Below are 20,274 nucleotides of genomic sequence, written 5' to 3' on the forward strand. Positions count from 1 at the left end.
ACCTCTCACCATGTTGTTGTTTCTGTCCGGCTTTGTTTACCTGCAGCAGGGGTTCATTCAACTTCCTGAATACTTCTGTGTCCTTTCTGTGACCTTTCAGTGACTGTTAAACAAACAAACCACCATCTGAGCTGTCTGTCAGGATCTAGTGCCTCTACCTGCAGTTGTTGAATCTGATCCCAGATCAGAGGTGGACTTCTGGAAAGGCCGAGGTCCGAACACTCCCCAGCGTTCGACGGCTCCGCCGACCCCGGCCGGCTCTCCTGCTGCCATGTCCACACTGCTGCTGGAGGAGCTGATCTCTGAACTGGTGCTGCTGAACCAGCTCCTATAAAACACAGGAGGGTGAGAAGGACAAACCCCAGCAGGAATCAGAGCAGTAATGCTGAACACTGTTGGTACCGGCGCTGCAGCTTTGGGGAGCTGTGAGGGGTGCTGGATGGAGTGGACTGGGCTGAGGAGTTTTGCCGCTCTTCTCTGGCCTCCAGACTCTGGATCTGTAGCTTCTAAACAGGAACAAGAAGAAAGGCTTTCAGTCCAACATGTAGCAGCTTTTATCATCATGTGCTCTGGAATGATGAAATCCATATTCACCAACCAACAGCTTACAGTGTTTTTATTAACAAGGAGTTAAAGTTTCACTCAGATTTTCAAACATTTGTGAAACAAAACACAGAAAATAAACTTAAAATAAATACACCAGATAGATTTTCTTTAGTCTTTAGCATTCTGAGCATCAACAGCGTTAGCCTCAGGTAGCTAGCAGCTACAACAGCTTTATGCTAAGAAACACTCAGATTCAGTCTGTAAGCATTTCCTAGCTTAACGTTAGCTTCAGGTAGCTAGCAGCTACAGCAGCTTTATGGTAACAAACACTCAGATTCAGCCTCTTAGCATTTCCTAGCTTAGCATTATCCTCAGGTAGCTATCTTGGTCTCAGTCGCAGGTCATGGGTCTTGCAACAGGATAATGAGCCAAAACACACAGCTAAAAACAGCCAAGAATGGCTAAGAGGAAAACATTGGACTATTCTGAAGTGGCCTCTATGAGCCCTGATCTAAATCCTATTGAACATCTGTGGAAGGAGCTGAAACATGGTGTCTGGAGAAGGAACCTTCAAACCTGAGACAACTGGAGCAGTCTGCTGATGAGGAGTGGACCAGAATACCTGCTGATACCTGCTGACTGACTGATTACAAGTTTGTAGACACCTGTGATGCTAATTACAGGACATACCTTGATTGAACATGTCTCTATGGTCACATTATTTTCAGTCTTTTCTAGGGGTACCATCAGTTTTGTCCAGGCCTGTTTAATGAGTTTATTTTTTAAAATAATTCTGTTGAACCATGGTTCAAAAGCAATGTCTGATTTTCATTGGTTAACTTTCATAGAATTTTTATTTATTATTACTTTTGTCAGATTCAAATTATTTCTGTGACCAACAATTTTGTCCATGTGTGTACATCTATCATCATTTACCATCCACCACCATTCAAAAGTCTGGGGTCACCTAGATAAACTCCCACTCTTCTCCATGTTCTAACATAACTGCACAAGGGTTTTCTAATCATCAATGAGTCTTTCAACACCATTAGCTAACACAATGTAGCATTAGAACACAGGAGTGATGGTTGCTGGAAATGTTCCTCTGTACCTCTATGGAGATATTCCATTAAAAATCAGCTGTTTCCAGCTAGAATAGTCATTTACCACATTAACAATGTCTACACTGGATTTATCATTCATTTAATGCTATCTTCACTGGAAAAATGCTTTTCTTTTAGAAATAAGGACATTTCTAAGTGACCCTAAACTTTTGAATGGTAGTGTATCTATATAAAACTCTCAGTCCTTATTCTTAAACCTCTTTTGTGCCAGAAACAGATGTTGTGACAACAGGAAGGTTCTCAGGTGTTTACAGCCTAAAGCCAGTGTAGTTCCATCATGAACGGTGACCGACTGATGTACAGGAACCAGGAGCAGCTGTTTATTTGCCACATCCAGCTGTTATGACTGCAGATTAAAGCCTCCACGATGGTTATAGAGTCACTGTCACGGTTCTACAACAACACATGGAGCGTTGAATTGAACTTATCCTATTTTAAGACTCTAGAAACCAACACAGACTCTCATTATTGGATATTAACTGGGTCCTGTTTGTGTCTCACCTGCAGGGACTCAGGTATGCGGTGGTGGTGTCTGGTCTCCTCGGCGGTGAGGCCTTTGTGAGGAGTGTAGCTGGTGTCGGTCAGACCTGCCCTCTGCTCAAATGTGTACATACTGTCCTGGGTTTGCTCTGAGAAACACAAGAAGGAAAAAACAGGTGTCATATTACAGTTCTCGTGTTGAATGAAAAGGTGTCAAAACGTAAAATTAGCAAATGAACTGCTTTGTCACACAAAACTAACAGGATAGAAGAACTTCTGTGGATGTTTGGGTCTGGTTTACAACGACAGACGTAGAGAGAAGCTCTACAGCAGCATCAACAGGTCAGTCAGAAACAGGAGTTCACAACCTGATAGTAGTAATATTATAGTCTTTTTACTGCTCTTTTCTTTATTATTTGACTATTTTTTGCTTCTTGACTTCATTAAATTCTCAGTTTTGGTATATTTGAGAAAATAATCATAATTTAGCAGTATTTGTATTTATTCTCAGATCTTTAGGGACTTCTGCTCTACTAACCCTGATTAGATGTAAACGTTGTCATAAATTATGTATAGTTATATCAGTATGTTAAATTTTATTTTGATATATCATATAATACCTTCCCAGATAGTTTTTCTAAAAACTGCCTGTCAAACCACTTTCAGCAGGCTTTTCTGCACATTGAAATTTGAGGCTGTTTGAACGTATCAGGAACTTTTAAAGATAAAACGAAATTTCAGTTTCAATTTAGGTTATTTTTCACTGATTTTAAATGTGCAATAGCCAACCAACCTGAATTACCAGAACTCTGCTCCCCCTGCATTAAACCATCTACCAGTACGTTCGTGTTCTACAGATTAGCTTGTTAAATCTGCTCAATCATTTATGACATTTCAATTAAAATACCTTTCTGTTCTTGCTTACAGACAAGTATTTCATATTATTACGTATTCTATGTGTTTTGTATGATTGTGGCATGAAAATATCACTAGTTCTCTTCTGTATTATCAGTTTTTTGTTAACGTGAGCTCAAAGAAGGAACTTTACATTTAGGTTTCATTATTTTTTTCACATCACCATTAACCTTCTAGGACCTGGCTTCTACATATGTGGACATAATTTTTTTTTTTCAAAAAGAGCGTAGTGTTCATAATAATGATAATAAAAACAATAATAATAAAAGCGTGAATAATAACAACAATAATAACAACAATATAAATATAACATACATATAACATAAATATAAAAATACAATAAACAGAATAATCACATATTAGATTTTATCCTATTTGTATATTTATTGGCTACTCCTTATCCCAAATAACTAGAAGAAATCTAAAATGCAAGAACAACCAAAGCTCAGGCCGCAGGAGGTTAATCAGAGATTATATTGATTTATTGTCCAATATTACAGATTCTGAATCAATGAACATTTTATACATTTAATAGTTCCTGAGCTGTTGTTGTTCAAACAGCTTTAAATTTCAATGTGTGAAAACAAGACACTGAAAGCAGGTCGATGGTCAGTTTTATAATAAATTTATCTCAGAAAGTATTTGATATATTAAACTGAAATTTAATCTGTACAAATATTCATATTTTATGTGATAAAAACTTCAAACAAATCCGAGATGGTTGAGTAAAACTTTTTAAGAGGGATTTGAGGTGGAATGATCCATAAGTTTTTCCTAAACAGAGAAAATAAGCATGAAACCTTTAACTTACTGGTGATGAGAGAATTCATGATGATGGAAGAGGCCTTGGATTTCACTACAGTTGGTGACCTGGAGGGGGCGCTGTCCTGCACCATGGAGTGGCTGACTGTCGTCTCATCCTCCTGGTGGCAATAAAAACACACAAACATCATCATGTGCCCTCTTCATCACTCTGTCTGGCTCCATGATGGAGAGTACAGCAGCCTGACCTCAGCCAGCTGGGAGAACTTCCTCTCAGGGATGACAGGCCGCCTCCACAGGTTGTTGATGCTGATGTCATGAGGGGGCGTGGACATGGGGGCCTCCAGGTTATCATCGTAGCTGAGGGCCCGCCGGGTCATCCCGATGGGAAGCTTCATCCCGCCCATCCCCGAACCCTCGATGGCTGCAGACAAACAGCAGCAGCACGGTAAGATGGTATGGAATAACAAGGAGCAAAATAAGGTGGAAAAAATAGTGTTTTACATGGACTATAATGTTGGCAATACTCTAAATTATTCTTTAAAAAGATGCCATAGAAAGACAAGAAGTGACAGTAAACTGGTCCTAATTGTCTGTTAAATCGTCATACTTTGGTTTTTGTTGATTTTATTACAGCCACTGGACACAGACTTGAATAAATGAGGAAGTTTGTGATTTAATGTGTGACAGTGTGGATGTGAGAAACGACTCAGCTGTGTTTGGTGTCAAAGACAAAAACAATCCTGTTGAACATGAACGTATTAATCAGGCAGGTTTTTTTCTGTCTGATTTCAATCTGCAGCTGAAACTGGAAAGCAAAACTAATTAGAATCTTTCAGAAAGCAGAAGAACAATGAGGTGTGGCATCATTTGATCATTTTAACCAGAAGTGTGCCGACGGCTCAGACCTGCATTTAGAATCTGGGATTGTTGAACATTTCACTCCACAGGGCTGAACTATGCAGTGACATTAGTGTGTCGGCTGGTTTGTTGAGCCTGAAGTCTGAGTTTTCAGTGTTATAAAGGCATTCTAACCTGCTACATCTCCATGGTAACGGATGCTGTGGAGCTACATCTCCATGGTAACGGATGCTGTGGAGCTACATCTCCATGGTAACGGATGCTGTGGAGCTACATCACCATGGTAACAGATGCTGTGGAGCTACATCTCCATGGTAACGGATGCTGTGGAGCTACATCTCCATGGTAACGGATGTTGTGGAGCTACATCTCCATGGTAACGGATGTTGTGGAGCTAACTTGGACAGAGTTTAGATGTAAATCTGCTGTACGAAGCGTCTCCCTTTAAACAAATCATTTCCTGACGGTAATTTATGAGCGAAACAGAATCTCAGACTATCAAATATGTTTTATCTGCGAACATGCAGAGCTGTGTGTTCCTAAAACCACTGAATGAAGTTGTGCAGTTTCAGCATCACACACTGCATGTCTTGTGTTTCCATGGGAACCTAAGAAATCACATTAATATGTTTTTATGTTTGGTCCATTTACGCTGCAGCTGATAGAACACAGATTAGAAACTGATTATTCTACTGGTATTTACGACTGAGAATATTCAATCAGTAACATTAATTTCACTTTAATCTGGTCATAAATTAAATGTTTATCCTGCATTATGGGACAGCGTCAGAACTAAATGCACTTAAACACAACATAATGTTTGAATAAATGAAGTTTAAAGTTTAGCAGCTCTAATGTGCAGCTGTTAGTCATCAATAATCAGCTGCATTGATCAGTAAAATAGCAGCAGTGTTTACCATCATATATTTCATATTCCTCATTGTTTTCCATTAAAACAACCTGTTGGCTGAAGTTGCACATGATTATTTCATTTTGTGCAGAAGAAGAATCACATGACACGTTTCACGCCTCCTTTTATGTGAACAGAGCTTGAAGCAGAAAGTCTGAGCTGACAAAAACTGTTCCTGACACCTGATATTTCTGACTGACACAAAGAAAGCCTGAAACTGGCTTCATTGTTTACCTCTCTGAGCCTCGGCCTGTAATCTCCTCCATTTTTCTGTTTTTTGTTATTCTATAAGATACAGAAACCTGGCTGCACAGATTTACTCCCATTCCATCAGTAAAGGCTCAGTAAGATCCAGAACTGAAGCCCCCAAAGCCTTTCTTCACCTCATGCCTCTACAGGAATACTGTCCTGTTAAAACTAAAGACTTCCTCAAACTGCAGCCAGACTGGGAAGAACACAGTTAGTGACCTGATCTAAACATGAAGAGGATCACAAGTTCTGCTTCAGGATGAACTCACCTGGTAAATCTCCAGAACCAGACATGACTGCAGTACGACAGAGAACAAGATGAATCAGGGCAGGACCTGAAATAAAGAATACCTGAATGAGAAGCTGCAGACGGACGGAACTTCTCTTTACACAAAAAAACATTTCCCCTGATCCTGGACATTCCTCCACGAATATCCACATGCTTCCAGTCACAGCGATAATTTACAGATGGATGACTGGTTTCTACCTTCCTGCTCGGCTGCTGAGACGTGGACGAGGTGGCACCGGTCACATCCGTCTGTCTGAGACACACAACAGCTTCTGGCAATGCATTGTGGGAGAGCAGCGAGGCCAACTGAGGAATAACAGAGGTCAGCTGGGAGTCAATCTCATTTATTCAGTTCAGAGGAAAGACATTATTAAACCTACAGAAGGCTTTAATCTCCATTTACACCACAGTTCAACAGTTTGGGATCACCCAGACAAAGCTCCCACTTTTCTCCATGTGCTAACATAACTGCACAAGGGTTTTCTAATCATCAATGAGTCTTTCAACACCATTAGCTAACACAATGTAGCATTAGAACACAGGAGTGATGGTTGCTGGAAATGTTCCTCTGTACCCCTATGGAGATATTCCATTAAAAATCAGCCGTTTCCAGCTACAATAGTCATTTCCCACATTAACAATGTCTACACTGGATTTATCATTCATTTAATGCTATCTTCATTGGAAAAAAAATCTTTGGTTGACATTTCTTCAACTATTAAAGCCTCTAACATCATTTTATGTGTAGAAAGACAAGGTTGCAGTTTTTTTTATTTCTATTTTAACACTGTTATGGTGATGGAAACTCACTGGTGACAGAAACTGGCCTCCATAGGGATCTATATACTGTAATTATATAATAGATAAACTCTGGAAACCATCTGAGGTGGAACAACATAGAAGTCTGAGAGGAAACATACTGACCCAGAAGCCTAAAAACACTGTTTGTTTTAGCAGCAGTTTGACCACAGCGTTGCCTGAAAAAACTGCTTTCATTTCAAAAGTAAGGACATTTCTAAGTGACCCTAAACTTTTGAACTGTTGTGAATATAAACAAAATAAAACTATAAACCCAGCAGTTCCAGTTCCCTCAATCTGTCACCATACTAACAGAAATAAAGAGAAGTTAAACTCAGCCTTGCATGCATTTATAACACAGAGAAACAGTCATATTTCACTCTGGAGCAGCTCCAGTTCATTCAAACCTTTGAATTATCAGTGTTTTGTACATTTAGAAGACAGCGTATCATATAAACGTTCATACAGTTTCTCACATTCAGACAAATCTGTGCAATATCTACATTTTGTACATGTAGAAGAATGTGTGCAATATCAACAGATCTATGTATATTTCTGTTTTTTAATTACATTTTTTTAACCGATGTTACACACATTTTTGCTCTATAATAGGGGTGTCAAACATAAGGCTTGCAGGCCAAAACCGGGCCGCCAGAGGGTCCAATCCAGCCCATGGGATGACTGTAAAGAGTAAAAATACAGACATTGAACATTTAGGTCTGGTTTGGTTGATGCACTGACACAACTTTTATGCTTTTTTTATGTATAAATTTTCTCCATTTACAAGGCAGGGGGATAATATAACCTCCTTCCTTCATAGTTCCCACTTTAGTCTGTGTGGTGGTGTGTCAGGATTACTACACAGAAGTGGAAATAAACAAGGATTTAAAATCATTTCTACATCTTGACAAGTTGTAAAACATTATATCGCTCAGTTCCAGATATCTGCGACTAAATGTTTTGTTCCTTTGAAGACATTTGACAGACAAATGGTAAACTGAAGCTTAATATTGTTGAAATTTCACTTATTTTGCTGAAGGAATTTCAGGTTTTTCAGAATGTTTTGTAAAAAGATTAAATGTGAACATTGTCAGAATGTACTTTTTTGCACTAAAGCAAAGGGAAAAATTTGGAGTTGGGGTTATTTACGGGTCATTATGTTCTGATTTTACTGGTCACTGATCAACCACCTGAACTAAAATAAGTTTGACACCCCTGCTCTATACCATATAACGGATTATCTTATTTTAAACTGACTGACAGCGCTAAACATGTACTGATTTTGGCATGTCACTATATTATCAAATTAATACTAATGTAGAAATTAGAAGCAAGAGAGAGGGAGACACAGTGGACAGCGACAGAAGCTCATCCCGTTACAACATTCAATGTTTGTAGATTATTCCAGAGGTTACCCGCAGATTGGGCTGGGTTACATAATTCCTGCTGCAGCAACAGGGATGCTGCATCACTAATCAATAAGACTAACAGATACATTACTGTGCGTTATCTTTGACATTCTAAAGACATCGTAATTAGTTAAGAACATTTATTTTAACGAAAACCCATCACACTGTTAATTAGTTTTCGGTAACGGAAAGAACAGAAGAGATGATCTAAAATGCACAATTTGGCACTTGGCGGAAAAAAACACCGACTGGGGGCGTTTTAACTCATCCCGAATTCAACCATGGCTCCTACTCGTTCACAAAATGCCCGAAATATTGTTTTAATGATTACATAACCTGCGGAGAAGCGCGAGGTCGTTAAATTATCTGATTTTTAAATGAAGTTTGGCTGCTGCCGCTGCGGAAGATAGCGGAACCGGTCTGAACCGGACGCCAGAAAAACGGGCGGCTAACGGCGTTTGACAGCCGTGATGTCGGTGTAGTTTAATTTATTTTCTCTCACCGGTAGAAACGGCGGCTTCAAAGTGACGACACACACATCGGTGACGCTTTTGTGCCGACCTGTCCACGTCGAGAGCAGCGGAGAGTTTAAGAAGCGGCCATTATTGAGCTCGATAGCTGGGAAAAGCTGGATCCTGTCAAACATCGCGAGATTTCACTAAAACATGGAGGTGACGTATTCCCACAGTAAAAACTATTTCTTGAAAATAAAAATAAATAAATATATAAAGAAATATTCCTATAAAATAAACAAATGTAATTTTATTTATACGAATAAAAAAAAGTAAATAAAAATCTCTATCAATAAATGAGACAATACACATATAAAATATTTCTGGAAAATAAAAATAAATAAATAAATAAATAAATAAAAATTCTAATTCTCAAAAGTGTTACTTTATGGATTTTCTCTGTTTTGTTAAGTTAAAAACTGCCCATATTACAAAAATGTATTTTTACAAATAGTAATTCATTCTTTTACAACATTTGACCATAAAATCATACAGTTATATTGTTTTCAAATCAGCAAAAATAAATAAATAAAATTTTACAGGTATTTCTGTTATTTGAAAGAAATGTATTGCATAGGATTGAAAAATTGTAAATACCTTTGTGCACTATTATTTTCAGATAATATCTTGCAAATTCACACAATAAAAAAGTCTAAATTTATATGTTAATTGTTTTATAAAAAAGGGACCAACACTGTAAAAATGTCCAACACATGATTCTTCCTTCTTTTACAACATCTGACCATAAAATCCCACAGTTTTTACTGCATATAAATCATCATCAAAAAAAATATTTCACAGATATTTAGTGTTATATGAACATAAAAAATCGGTACATTAAATAGCTGTTGTAAAACTGTAAATAACTGTATAAACTATTTTCCATTTTACATATTTTCCCTGTTTTGTTAAGTTACAGATATTACCTAGTAAAATCCCTTTACCACTTTATTTATTAGTATTTATTTATTTATTTGTTGGTATTTATTAACTTACATGGTAAATATAAAAACAGGACAAAACTATAAACAATATCCAGATCAAAAATCTTTATTTTTTTTCTACAAATAGTAATTCATTATTTTATAATGTGCAACTGTAAAGTTACACTATTCTAATGTATTTAAATAAAAGTCTCAGTATTTTATAGATATATGCCTTTTTCTTTCATTTTTCTTTTATTTATTTTTTATATTTATTTTTTTTAAAAGCTTATGTTAGAATTTTCCACGGTTTTGATGTTTTTTTTTGGGGGGGGGGGGATTTTGATGCCAAATTTCCCCCCTTTTTAAAACAAACATTCTTTTCTATCTTTTTAAAATTTATTATTATTATTTTTTTTTTTTTTCTTCTTCTTCTTTTTTTTTTTTTACGGTGTCCAGGGAGATTTCAGCATCATTGTGCTGTTTGCTGTCAGCTGCAAGTGTTTGTCTCTACCATGCGGCTCATTTTTTACAGTTTTTTTTCCACCTGTGGAACCCGTGATTCTAAATTTTATTTCTGTCTACTTCTAGCAGCAAACCATGAGGAGAAACTCCCCAGAGCCACTTTATTAAAGCAAAACGTGTTTTGGAGGAAGCAGCTCCTGGATTAAACCCTCTGGAGCTCTGTGCGTAATTTTAGGAGGAACCAGCGGAACTTTGCTTCCTCCTCCTGAATATTTGCATACAGCCTCCAGAGCGCCTCCCTCTCAGACTTCCTCTCCCTGAAAATACTCCTCCGACCGGACTTTCCTCTCCAGTTTGCCCGCAGAGGAGGAAGTGAACCCGGTGCGCACCGACAGCTCCTGCCTGGTTTTTCTCCAAACTTTACGCACCGTTCCGGTCCACAGATCACCATGTCTGTCCAGGCGAGGCAGAAGACGACGACCACCTACCGGACGGTGAGCCTGGCCTCTCCGGAGCCCGTGACGCGCACGGTGATCTCCGGCGGCAAGGTGTCCCCGGTGTCTGCGGTCACTCAGGTGTCTCAGGTGTCGACGCTGCCGTACGCGCTGAACGGTTCGTACGAGGCGGTGCGCTACCTGGTGCCGGTGCAGCAGCAGCAGTCCTACGTCCCGGTGCAGCAGGCCGTCCAGCAGCAGTCCTACGTCCTCATGCAGCAGCCGGTGATGCAGCAGATGGTTTCCCCGGTTTACCTGCAGACGATGCCGCGGCTGAGCGTCAGCAGCCTGGAGTCCGACCTGCTGTACCAGCAGAGCGCGGTGGAGGTAAAAAAACAACACCTTATTATTATTATTCTGCTGTTTATCACAGCCACACATCTCAACAACACTTTCTAAATCTGGGAGACAAACTGAGCCTCAGTCTGACCTTAAAAAACAACAAACCAGACGTTCAAAGTTCTCTACAGGTCATTTCCTGTTTTCCACCGGGAAAACCAAAAATTTACTGCCTTTAAGTCGACTTTATTAGAAAAATATGAGTTTAATGTCTAGTTCTTCTTCCCGTGTGAAGTTAAACTATAAAAACAGAACAAAACAGGAGATCTCTGCAGAGTAATAATTAGAAATAAGCTGCTGTAAATAACGAAACATGATTTTAATTTTAAAAAATTAGTATGTGTACCTTTATATCTTCTTTACTACAACAAATATGAGTTAAATTAAATGACATCAGACAACAAAAAACATGAGCTCTTTCAATGATTATTTCAACAGAAAATGAGTTCTTGGTACATTTAAACTTAATGTTCTTACAAAGATATCAGTTTAATGTGTGGCTTCTCTGCATGTGAACTTCAATGCAAAAAAATCAACAGGAATAATTAGAAATAAGCTGCTAAAAGCAGGACAAGAGCTGTTAACGCACCACTGAGGTTATATTTTATGTTTTTAAATTAAAAAATGAGTACATGTACCTTTAAACCATCAAATAATATGTTTAATGTGCAGTTTTTCTTGTCTGAAGTTAAATTACATCAACAACACATGAGATCTTTGAAGATTAATGAATAGAAAATGAAATTATATAAATTGGAACTGTTAACGTTCGCCACAGTTTTATAAAATTTTCTACAATTATTTCAATAGAAAATACATTCTTGATACCTTTAAACTTAATTTTCTCACAAAGATATCAGTTCAACGTGTGGTTTCTCTGTTTATGTGAACTTAAAACAAATAACCTGGAGCAAGTAGGAGGAGCAGCTGTTAACATAACAGTAATTATAGTTTCTATGATTATTTTAATATAAAATGACTCCATGGTACCTTTAAACCTCCTTTACTTTAACAAAATATGAGTTTAATGTGCATTTTCACTTGTTATGTGAACTTAAATGACACAAAACATGAGATCTTTGCAGAGAAATATGTAAAAATAACCAGGAGCAAGTTGGACGGAGGCTTCTAACATGACAGAAATTATATTTTCTGTGATTATTTTAATTAAAAAAGGAGTATTTGTTTCCTTTTAAATCTTATTTAGTATTAAAAAACAAGAGCTTAATGTGCAGTTTCCATTGTTATGTGAAGCTAAATGCTAAAAAAACAGCAGAAAACATGAGAATGAATGAAAATAAACTGGAGCAGTAGGAGGAGCAGCTGATAGGAGAGCATTGGTAAAGTTCTCCACAGTTATGTGATGTTTTCTGTGATTATTTTAATAAGATAAAGCAGTTAATGTGCTTTATGTTTATCTTTTTGTGCTGTAAAGTTTTTTTTTTTTTTGCAGAATAATTCAGTTGCTTGGCTTTAATGTGGATTTACAGGCAGCTTGTTGAGACAAACTGTTGAACAGATGAATAAAAATATGAATAAAGAGCAGATTTGATGGAGTTGCTCTAATTATCTCTTAGATCTCTGTCTCATTAATCAGCTGGTTCTCGCACTGAGCCGTTAAACATCTCGGTTGTTTCATTAGTTTGTCCCGATGGTTGATGTTGGTCTGGAGACTCTGAGATGTTTCTGGAGTGGCGTCAGCTCTTCACTTCTCACACTGGGCTTCGGATTTTCACATCTGTGACTCCAGCTGTTGGCTGGAAGGCTGACGAGGGGATCTGGTTTGAGGATTGTTTGATTCAATATGCAAATGAGTCACCTTAGAAAGCTCTCAGTGTGTGAGGAATGAAGTCCTGCAGAACATGAACTTCACCATTTTGTGCTGTTGAGTCCAGCCTGTTAGAAAATAACATGTGAAGAAGCAGTGTCAGTGGAGCATTTTAAGCAGATAAAACATCAGAAAAACTGTGATTAAATCCATTGCTTGGTGCTCCTCTTACTTTTTCTTTCAATCTCAGCTGTTTTCTGTCAATTAAAGGCTAAAATACACAAAATTAACACACATAAAGTCTGTTTAAAACAAAACAAGAGTGTCTGCTGTACCCACAGACCTGAACATTAACTCAACCTGCAACTACATGTTATTTTCTTTGTCATTTCATCTGTCGAATATTTTCTTGATTAATCACTTATTTGTTAGGTTTACATCCATAAAAGTAATTCAGGACTTTTTACCACCAACAAAGAGTTGTGTCAACATAATAACATTGGTAGTTACACCAACTCAAAATTATATGTAATCTAAACTTAATTTTTAGCATTAATTCATCTAAAACACAATCAAATAGTAATAAATTAATTAAAGTGATTTTACAACTGTATTTTTTCTCCATTTTGAGTTTAGGATTCCCTTAAAACTCATATTTATGTTGCCATTGTTAAAGTAATAGATCATTTAAAACACCATCGATTGTAGAGGAATTCCCCTCAACTCAGTATAGTTTGTTGGTTGAACATAATTTCCGCAGAAGTTGTCAGAACTCAGAAAGGTTCATACAAACCGTTGCCATCATTTTTTTTTTGTTGAGGCTAAATATTTGTTTTTAGAGTTTTTAAAAAGGAGAAAAGAGTCAATCAGTGTTTCTAAAATGTCTCATTTCATCCAAAACCCAAAGAAATGAAGTTTATTTGAATAGTGGAGCAAAAAGGAGGATTTTCTTACTTAAAAAAAAATACTCAAATTGATCACTTGATTGTCAGAGTTGGTAATTAATTGAGTGGTTGAGAACTAATTGATTTATTATTGTGATTCTTGTATTAACAGCTGCCAGTTATTTAAAGTTTAAAACCTGATCACTTACTTTAGTTTGTTTGAATGTGTTTTTTTCTCGTTTCCAGTGTGTCAGAGCAAAGAGTGGCTCGTTTAGAGGCCTAAAGTTGTGTTTGTAGCTAATTAAACCTCCTCTGTGCTGAGCTCTAGTAGATGAACTTTATCAGCTCACATTCATGGAAGGATTCAGAGACTCGTTCCAGTTCGGTTCATTTCCAGATAATGAACTGCCTCAGAGCCTAATGTGGTTTTCTGACCTGTAATTTCCCATCTATCAAAAGAAAACCTGTCAGAGTTCGTCATCCGTCGGTTTGCTCGCCCTCAGCTCTGGGTTTAATCCGAACTGTCATCCTGGTTTGTTTTTCACCGGTTTGGTCAGAGCTGCTGAACACTGATCATCTCCTCCTGGATGTTCTAACCTGTCATGGTTTATACAATCAAAGATCTGGATCACATCTGAATCCCAGCTTTCCTGCTCTGCCTCTGCTCTCTTCCCTCTTATCTGATTGTGATTTTGTGTTTTTAGTAGTGCGTTCTGCAGAATATTGTTTAGCTACTGGCTGCTGCTGATAATTTACGGCCTCTACTTCACGCTGAGCAGAATTCTGAGAACATGTCAGATAAAGAAGTGGTGCCACGCCTCGTCTGACTGCTCTGTGGACGCCACACCTGTAGAAGAAACAGTCATTGTTCCACCTGGCTGAATCACCATGCTGTAATCTGCTGACGGATCAGAGGTTAAACTGCTCGTCTTCTGGATGTCTTTGCTTTCTCTTATCTATGAGAGCAGATAAGGAGGAGGAGGAGGTTTATTTTATGTTAGTAACTTCATTCAGATTGGCTGCAGAGGGATCTGTTAATGAAATGTCGTCAAGTTTATTTGCCTCTGATTTGATCTAAGATTAGCTGTAGTTCCTGGTTGTTCCACCAGGTGAAGCCTCTTGCTGTTTAGTATGGGTTCTTCCATGTTAGAGCAGAGAGTATCGTGGGTGTTAGCAAGCAGTGGGCACCATGACAAAGACTTCTGTGATGCTTAATGACCTCCAGGTGGAACTACATGTTTGAGACTGTGACTGACTAGAACAGAGTTCCTGCATCCAAATAGTATGTGGAACCATTATACATATTTGATAATTGTTTAGTTATTGACTGATAACGTTGCTTTTTAACAAGAAAATTATTCAGAATTTTTCATCCCTAGCCGTAGATGAAGCTGTCCCTTTAGGACATAGAGTCATCTGATGTTTAGCAGCTGCTGATCTGACAACATTTTCCTTCAGTTATTGTAGATCAGCTTCTGTTCACTGCTCGTCTGACTGTTTACCACTCAGACTGCAGGTCAGATCTGCTGGAAGCTTCATGGTGAAGTTCTGGAGGCATTTTTCTTGGCGGTAAACTGACATCACGTCTTACCTCATGGGAAATCAATTTGACCGTTTCTGGCTTCGGTTCAGTTTTCTTTTTAGCCTTCAGATTGACATCAGGGAAAAAATCCCAGCGTCCTTTTCATGCTGTCAGGGAGGGATGCTGTTCTAACCTGTAGAACAAAATAGAGAAAGTATTAATATGTGCGGCTGTGGCACATTTTATTCACATAAAAAAAGAAAAAACAAACAAACCCCATTTCAGCTTTTTGGTTTATAACAGAAAACTATTTATCTTTTAAAAAATGTATTCTGTGGACACATTTACCCCTGGTTTAATGACTTTTAGGGTGTATTTTGTAGTGCTTTGAGCTGCACTGTAAAAAAAAAAAAAGCAGAAATAATGAGTTAAATGGTGGACTACTGTAACATTTAAAAACTGTGAAGGTAACTGCAAATATCTGTAAAGTAAAATGTTATTTTTCCCTTTTTTAGCAGTTTTAAATACAGTGAAACTGTGACTTTATGGTCACACACTCAGAAACAACTAATTGATATTATTAAAAATACTACATATTATGAGTATAATGTGGGCCTTATTCTCAGGTCTGCCTGTTGTTTTTATAGTTGACCTTTTTTACTTGATATTATATATAATTTAACAAAACAGGGAACACCATAAAATAGCAAATAAAAAAAATAAATTTTTAATTTATTCTTAATATAAATATTATTTTCTATCAAATAAATAATTTATAAAAATACAGTCAAAAAGAAGAAAAAAAGTCATTTTCACTCCTCATTATACAGATTTTATATTTGTATATTAAATATTTGCAAAATAATGATATTTTGAGATAATTTAAATACAATAAAATACAAAAATAATGTAATTTTATAGTCAAATGTTGCAAAAGAAGAAATTACAATGTTAAAATAGATGTTATTTACCATTAAAAAATAAATCTATTTTTTTACAATTAATGTAAATTCTTGCTTCTCCTGCGATTTTAATGACAGGAAAACTTCTTCACAAAACATTTCAATTATTCTTATTCTTATTCTTATTCTTATTCTTATTCTTATTCTTATTCTTATTCTTATTCTTATTATTATACTAACAAAAACAACAATAAGAACAACTATTATTATTATTATTATTATTATTATTATTATTATTATTATTATTATTATTATTATTATTATTATTATTATTATTGTACTGAGAGGGTGTTTGCAGGTGACTGTACGTTGCAGTCGAGGTTCTGGGAGGTAAACATGGATCTGATGATTCCTGGAGGTCTTTTTCTCCACATAGTTTGTAAAAGTTGTATATTTAACATCTGGATGTTTAACATCTGGATGTCAGCAGCTGCCTGAGGCCTTTAGAGTGTCGAGTCGTCCAACTAGTTGCCTCCTAAGCCTGTTGCAGTCAAAGTCAAGTGAACAAAATCCAGTCGTTTTAGGTTTTTCCAGCTCTTTCTCAGTAAATAACCACATTTTCTCTTCATCAGAGGGTAAATATTGTAAACTGTTGAGTCCCAGTCCTCTAGTTTTACTTTGCAGTGATGATTTTCTTCAATTTGTCTAATGTGTGGGTCAAACTAAACATTTTATGAGTTTTCTGGAGCTTTTCTTTAGAACTTCTTTGATTTGTTTAATGTGTGGGTCAAACTAAACATTTTATGAGTTTTCTGGAGCTTTTCCTTTGTGTTTCCCTTCATGCCTGACGGTCTTTTTGTCTCATTTCTGTTTTTTTTCATATATTTCAGAGCGTCAGCGGGAAGTCTTCGTCAGTGTTCAGCCAGTCGTCCAGTCCCATGAAGAGCCCGGAGCCCAGCATCGAGGAGGAGGCAAGAAAACACACCACACCCCTTCACAATGAAAGCCTCCTGATACACACACCCCTTCACAATAAAAGCCTCCTGATACACACACCCCTTCACAATAAAAGCCTCCTGATCCAGTATTGGTTCCATTAGAGCGAAAGTCTGTTAGGTCTGGCCTTTGTTTATTGAAATTCCTCATCCGTCTTTTTTTGATGATAAAACAGCATGAAAATCATTGAACATGAGTTAAACTCCAAGCTGAAGCTCTGCCAGCAGACGCTTAATGAGCTTCAGTTCTACCTGATCGACGAGTCGTGACTCGTTCCAGCAGGTCATTTTAAATCCTCCGAGAACCTGGAGTTCACAGCTGAAACATAGAAGAAGAAGTTATCTAGGTATTTATGTGCGCTGCAGGGATAATAAAAACGTCATTTAACAGCCGTAGATGAATCCTATTTTAAAGACGGGAGGTAAAACAGGCCGAGACGTGAAGTTTCCTCAGAGTTTAAACAGGAAGTTAAACCACATGTGTGTTCTAAACAGTAAAAATAAATAGAATTAATAATAATAAAAGAATTAAATTCATCTGGAAAACAAAACTGTGAATATATTGGCAATTATATGTAAAATAAAGATGTTTCTGATTCAAATGTAGTAAAAAATAGTGTAATTTTATGGCCACAGATTATAAAAGAACAAATAATTGTTAAAATGGAGATTTTTGATGTGAATGTTACTGAAAATTTTGGGCTACTTTCTTTCCTACATTCAAATATTAATATTATTATTTATTTAGTTTTTTCCCCATTTTTATTCCTTAATATACAACATTAATATGTGTATTTTATTAAATATTTGTAAAATAATGATATTTAAATACAATACAAAGAGCAAATGAATATTTGTCAAAATAAAATAAAAAAATGTTTTTCTTACAAATCACAGCAAATATCTGTCAAATAATTACATTTTTGGTTGTTTTAAATGCAGTGAAAATAGCTTAATTTTAAAAACACATTGCAAAAGAGTAAAATTATAAAAATACAGATTTTTGATGTGGATTTTATTAAATGTTTTGGGCTACTTTTTTCCTCCATTTAAAAATTATTGTTATTATTATTTATTTCATTTATTAACTTTTGTTGCCATTTTTATTCCTTAATACACATAATTTATACATGTGTCTTAAATATTAAATATTTGCAAACTAATCCTATTTAAATACAATAAAATCCCAAAACACATTGAAAGCAAATTAATATTCATTAAAAACACAGGAAAAAAGATAATAAAAATGTCAAAAAAATAGCAAGAATAATAATTTTTAAATATAGGAAAGAAAGTTAAAAAATTATGCGTGTGTATATATATATATATATATATATATATATATATATATATATATATATATATATATATATATATATACACGCATAATTTTTTAACTTTCTTTTCTTTTAACTTTTCTTTCCTATATTTAAAAATTATTATTCTTGCTATTTTCAAAAAAATAGCAAGAATAATAATTTTTAAATATAGGAAAGAAAGTTAAAAAATTATGCGTGTGTATATATATATATATATATATATATATATATATATATATATATATATATATATATATATATATATACACGCATAATTTTTTAACTTTCTTTTCTTTTAACTTTTCTTTCCTATATTTAAAAATTATTATTCTTGCTATTTTTTTGACATTTTTATTACTTAATATACATAATCTATATCAGGGGTGCACACATTTTTTCAGCATGTGAGCTACTTATAAAATGACCAAGCCAAAATGATCTACCGACTATAAAACTGCAAAACATGTATTTATTCATAAATATATTGAGAATTCTTTATATGAACTATATATGTTGGTGTACCTTGCATAACTACATGAATCCATATTGCTCCATACAACTCTGTACATTTTTTGTCTTTACTCTGATGACTTGCACTGAATGGAATCATCCAGGGATGCATAGTTGGGACAGTAGCTGCTGACATCCAGCCTCAAGCACACTTTCAAATGATCATCAGTCATGGTGGAACGGTACTTGGACTTAATGGTCTTCATGTTGGAAAAGGCTGACTCATAAATAAGTGGAGCTGAATAATGCAGTCAATGAGGTTGCACATTTCCTCATGTTGGGGTACTTTTCCTCTGTGAGTAAGTTCCAGAACTGTCCATGAGCTCTGGACTTCAGCTCAGTGTCAGTTTGTAGCGTCAAAATCTCATCCTCCACTACAGAAGAGTTCAGGTGAAACAGCGTTGCAATTTTTGATGCGAGTGAAACAACCTCAGCATCTTCCCAAAGCACACGAATGTAGCGATTGGCTCGAGTAAAGCAAAGTCTTGAAATTGTTTTTCAAACTCTGACAGACAATTGTCAGTCTGTTTTGTGTAGCATACACTGTCAAGCTGCACACATGACTTCTCCTGCATCTCCAGCTCTGTTGCCAGGTTCTCAAAGTTTGCCAAATCATGGTGCTGGAGCTTTGAGGAGAGATGTTGCTTTTTTCATTCAAAAGCATTAACTGAGCTTATCATATTGATCACAGTTTTGTCTTTTCCTTGCCGCTCTAGATTAAGGTCATTCAACATGTTGGTCAGATCGGTTAAAAATGCCAAGTCTAGTAGCCACTGGTCGTCATTTCATTGGTTATATTCTGCATGTTTAGCTTCACGGAAAAAAAAAAACTTAATCTCCGGAAAGAGGTCTCGAAATCTTTGCAGGAATTTCCCTCGACTGAGCCATGTGACATCAGTGTGCAACAATAACTCAGAGTGGTCAATGTCAGCGCTATCCAGATGTGCACGGAATACATCTGGCGTGAATAGAACAGGTGATATTTGTTGCCACATCCATTATTTCTTTTGTGTTGAGCATTTTTGCACATAACGCTTGTTGGTGTATTATGCAGTGGTAATTAAGGAAGTCTGGTAAAGCATCACCCTCCTTGCACTTGGCAATCAACCCATTCGAGCGGCCAACCATCGCGGGGCTCCATCCGTGGGGATGGACACCATTTTATACACTGGGAGCTGGGTTTTCTCTTACTGTTAACAGCTCCTCTTTTGTGCTCATATCAGTAAACAGCATCCAAATAAAAATGCACAACTGGGCTGCATCTCTCACATCTGTAGACTCGTCCACTCAGAGAGAAA

The 20,274-nt window shown here is 36.4% G+C and overlaps 2 protein-coding genes across 5 annotated transcripts in view; one reads left to right on the top strand and one right to left on the bottom strand.

Annotated features, from left to right (window-relative positions):
* LOC111569371 (putative monooxygenase p33MONOX) overlaps positions 1–9,006 on the bottom strand; it is a 17,652-nt gene extending 8,646 nt beyond the window's left edge. For all 4 annotated transcript variants that reach the window (XM_023271434.3, XM_023271433.3, XM_023271431.3 and 1 more), the window contains exons 1-8: positions 8,846–9,006; positions 6,335–6,442; positions 6,117–6,182; positions 4,076–4,251; positions 3,877–3,988; positions 2,172–2,299; positions 403–506; positions 159–328 (exon numbers count right to left, since the gene is read on the bottom strand). In XM_023271434.3, coding sequence (XP_023127202.1) covers positions 159–328; positions 403–506; positions 2,172–2,299; positions 3,877–3,988; positions 4,076–4,251; positions 6,117–6,141 — 715 coding nt within the window. In that variant the 5' untranslated portion in view covers positions 6,142–6,182; positions 6,335–6,442; positions 8,846–9,006. The remainder of the gene's footprint in view (positions 1–158; positions 329–402; positions 507–2,171; positions 2,300–3,876; positions 3,989–4,075; positions 4,252–6,116; positions 6,183–6,334; positions 6,443–8,845) is intronic.
* Positions 9,007–10,523: 1,517 nt separating this feature from the next.
* The window catches only part of pof1b (POF1B actin binding protein), a 51,526-nt gene continuing 41,775 nt past the window's right edge, over positions 10,524–20,274 (top strand). Inside the window, exons 1-2 of the mRNA XM_035948720.2 lie at positions 10,524–11,064; positions 17,043–17,123. Coding sequence (XP_035804613.1) covers positions 10,693–11,064; positions 17,043–17,123 — 453 coding nt within the window. The 5' untranslated portion in view covers positions 10,524–10,692. The remainder of the gene's footprint in view (positions 11,065–17,042; positions 17,124–20,274) is intronic.

Source organism: Amphiprion ocellaris, chromosome 14 (genome assembly GCF_022539595.1).
Source record: "Amphiprion ocellaris isolate individual 3 ecotype Okinawa chromosome 14, ASM2253959v1, whole genome shotgun sequence".
In the NCBI taxonomy this organism is placed as follows: Eukaryota; Metazoa; Chordata; class Actinopteri; family Pomacentridae; genus Amphiprion; species Amphiprion ocellaris.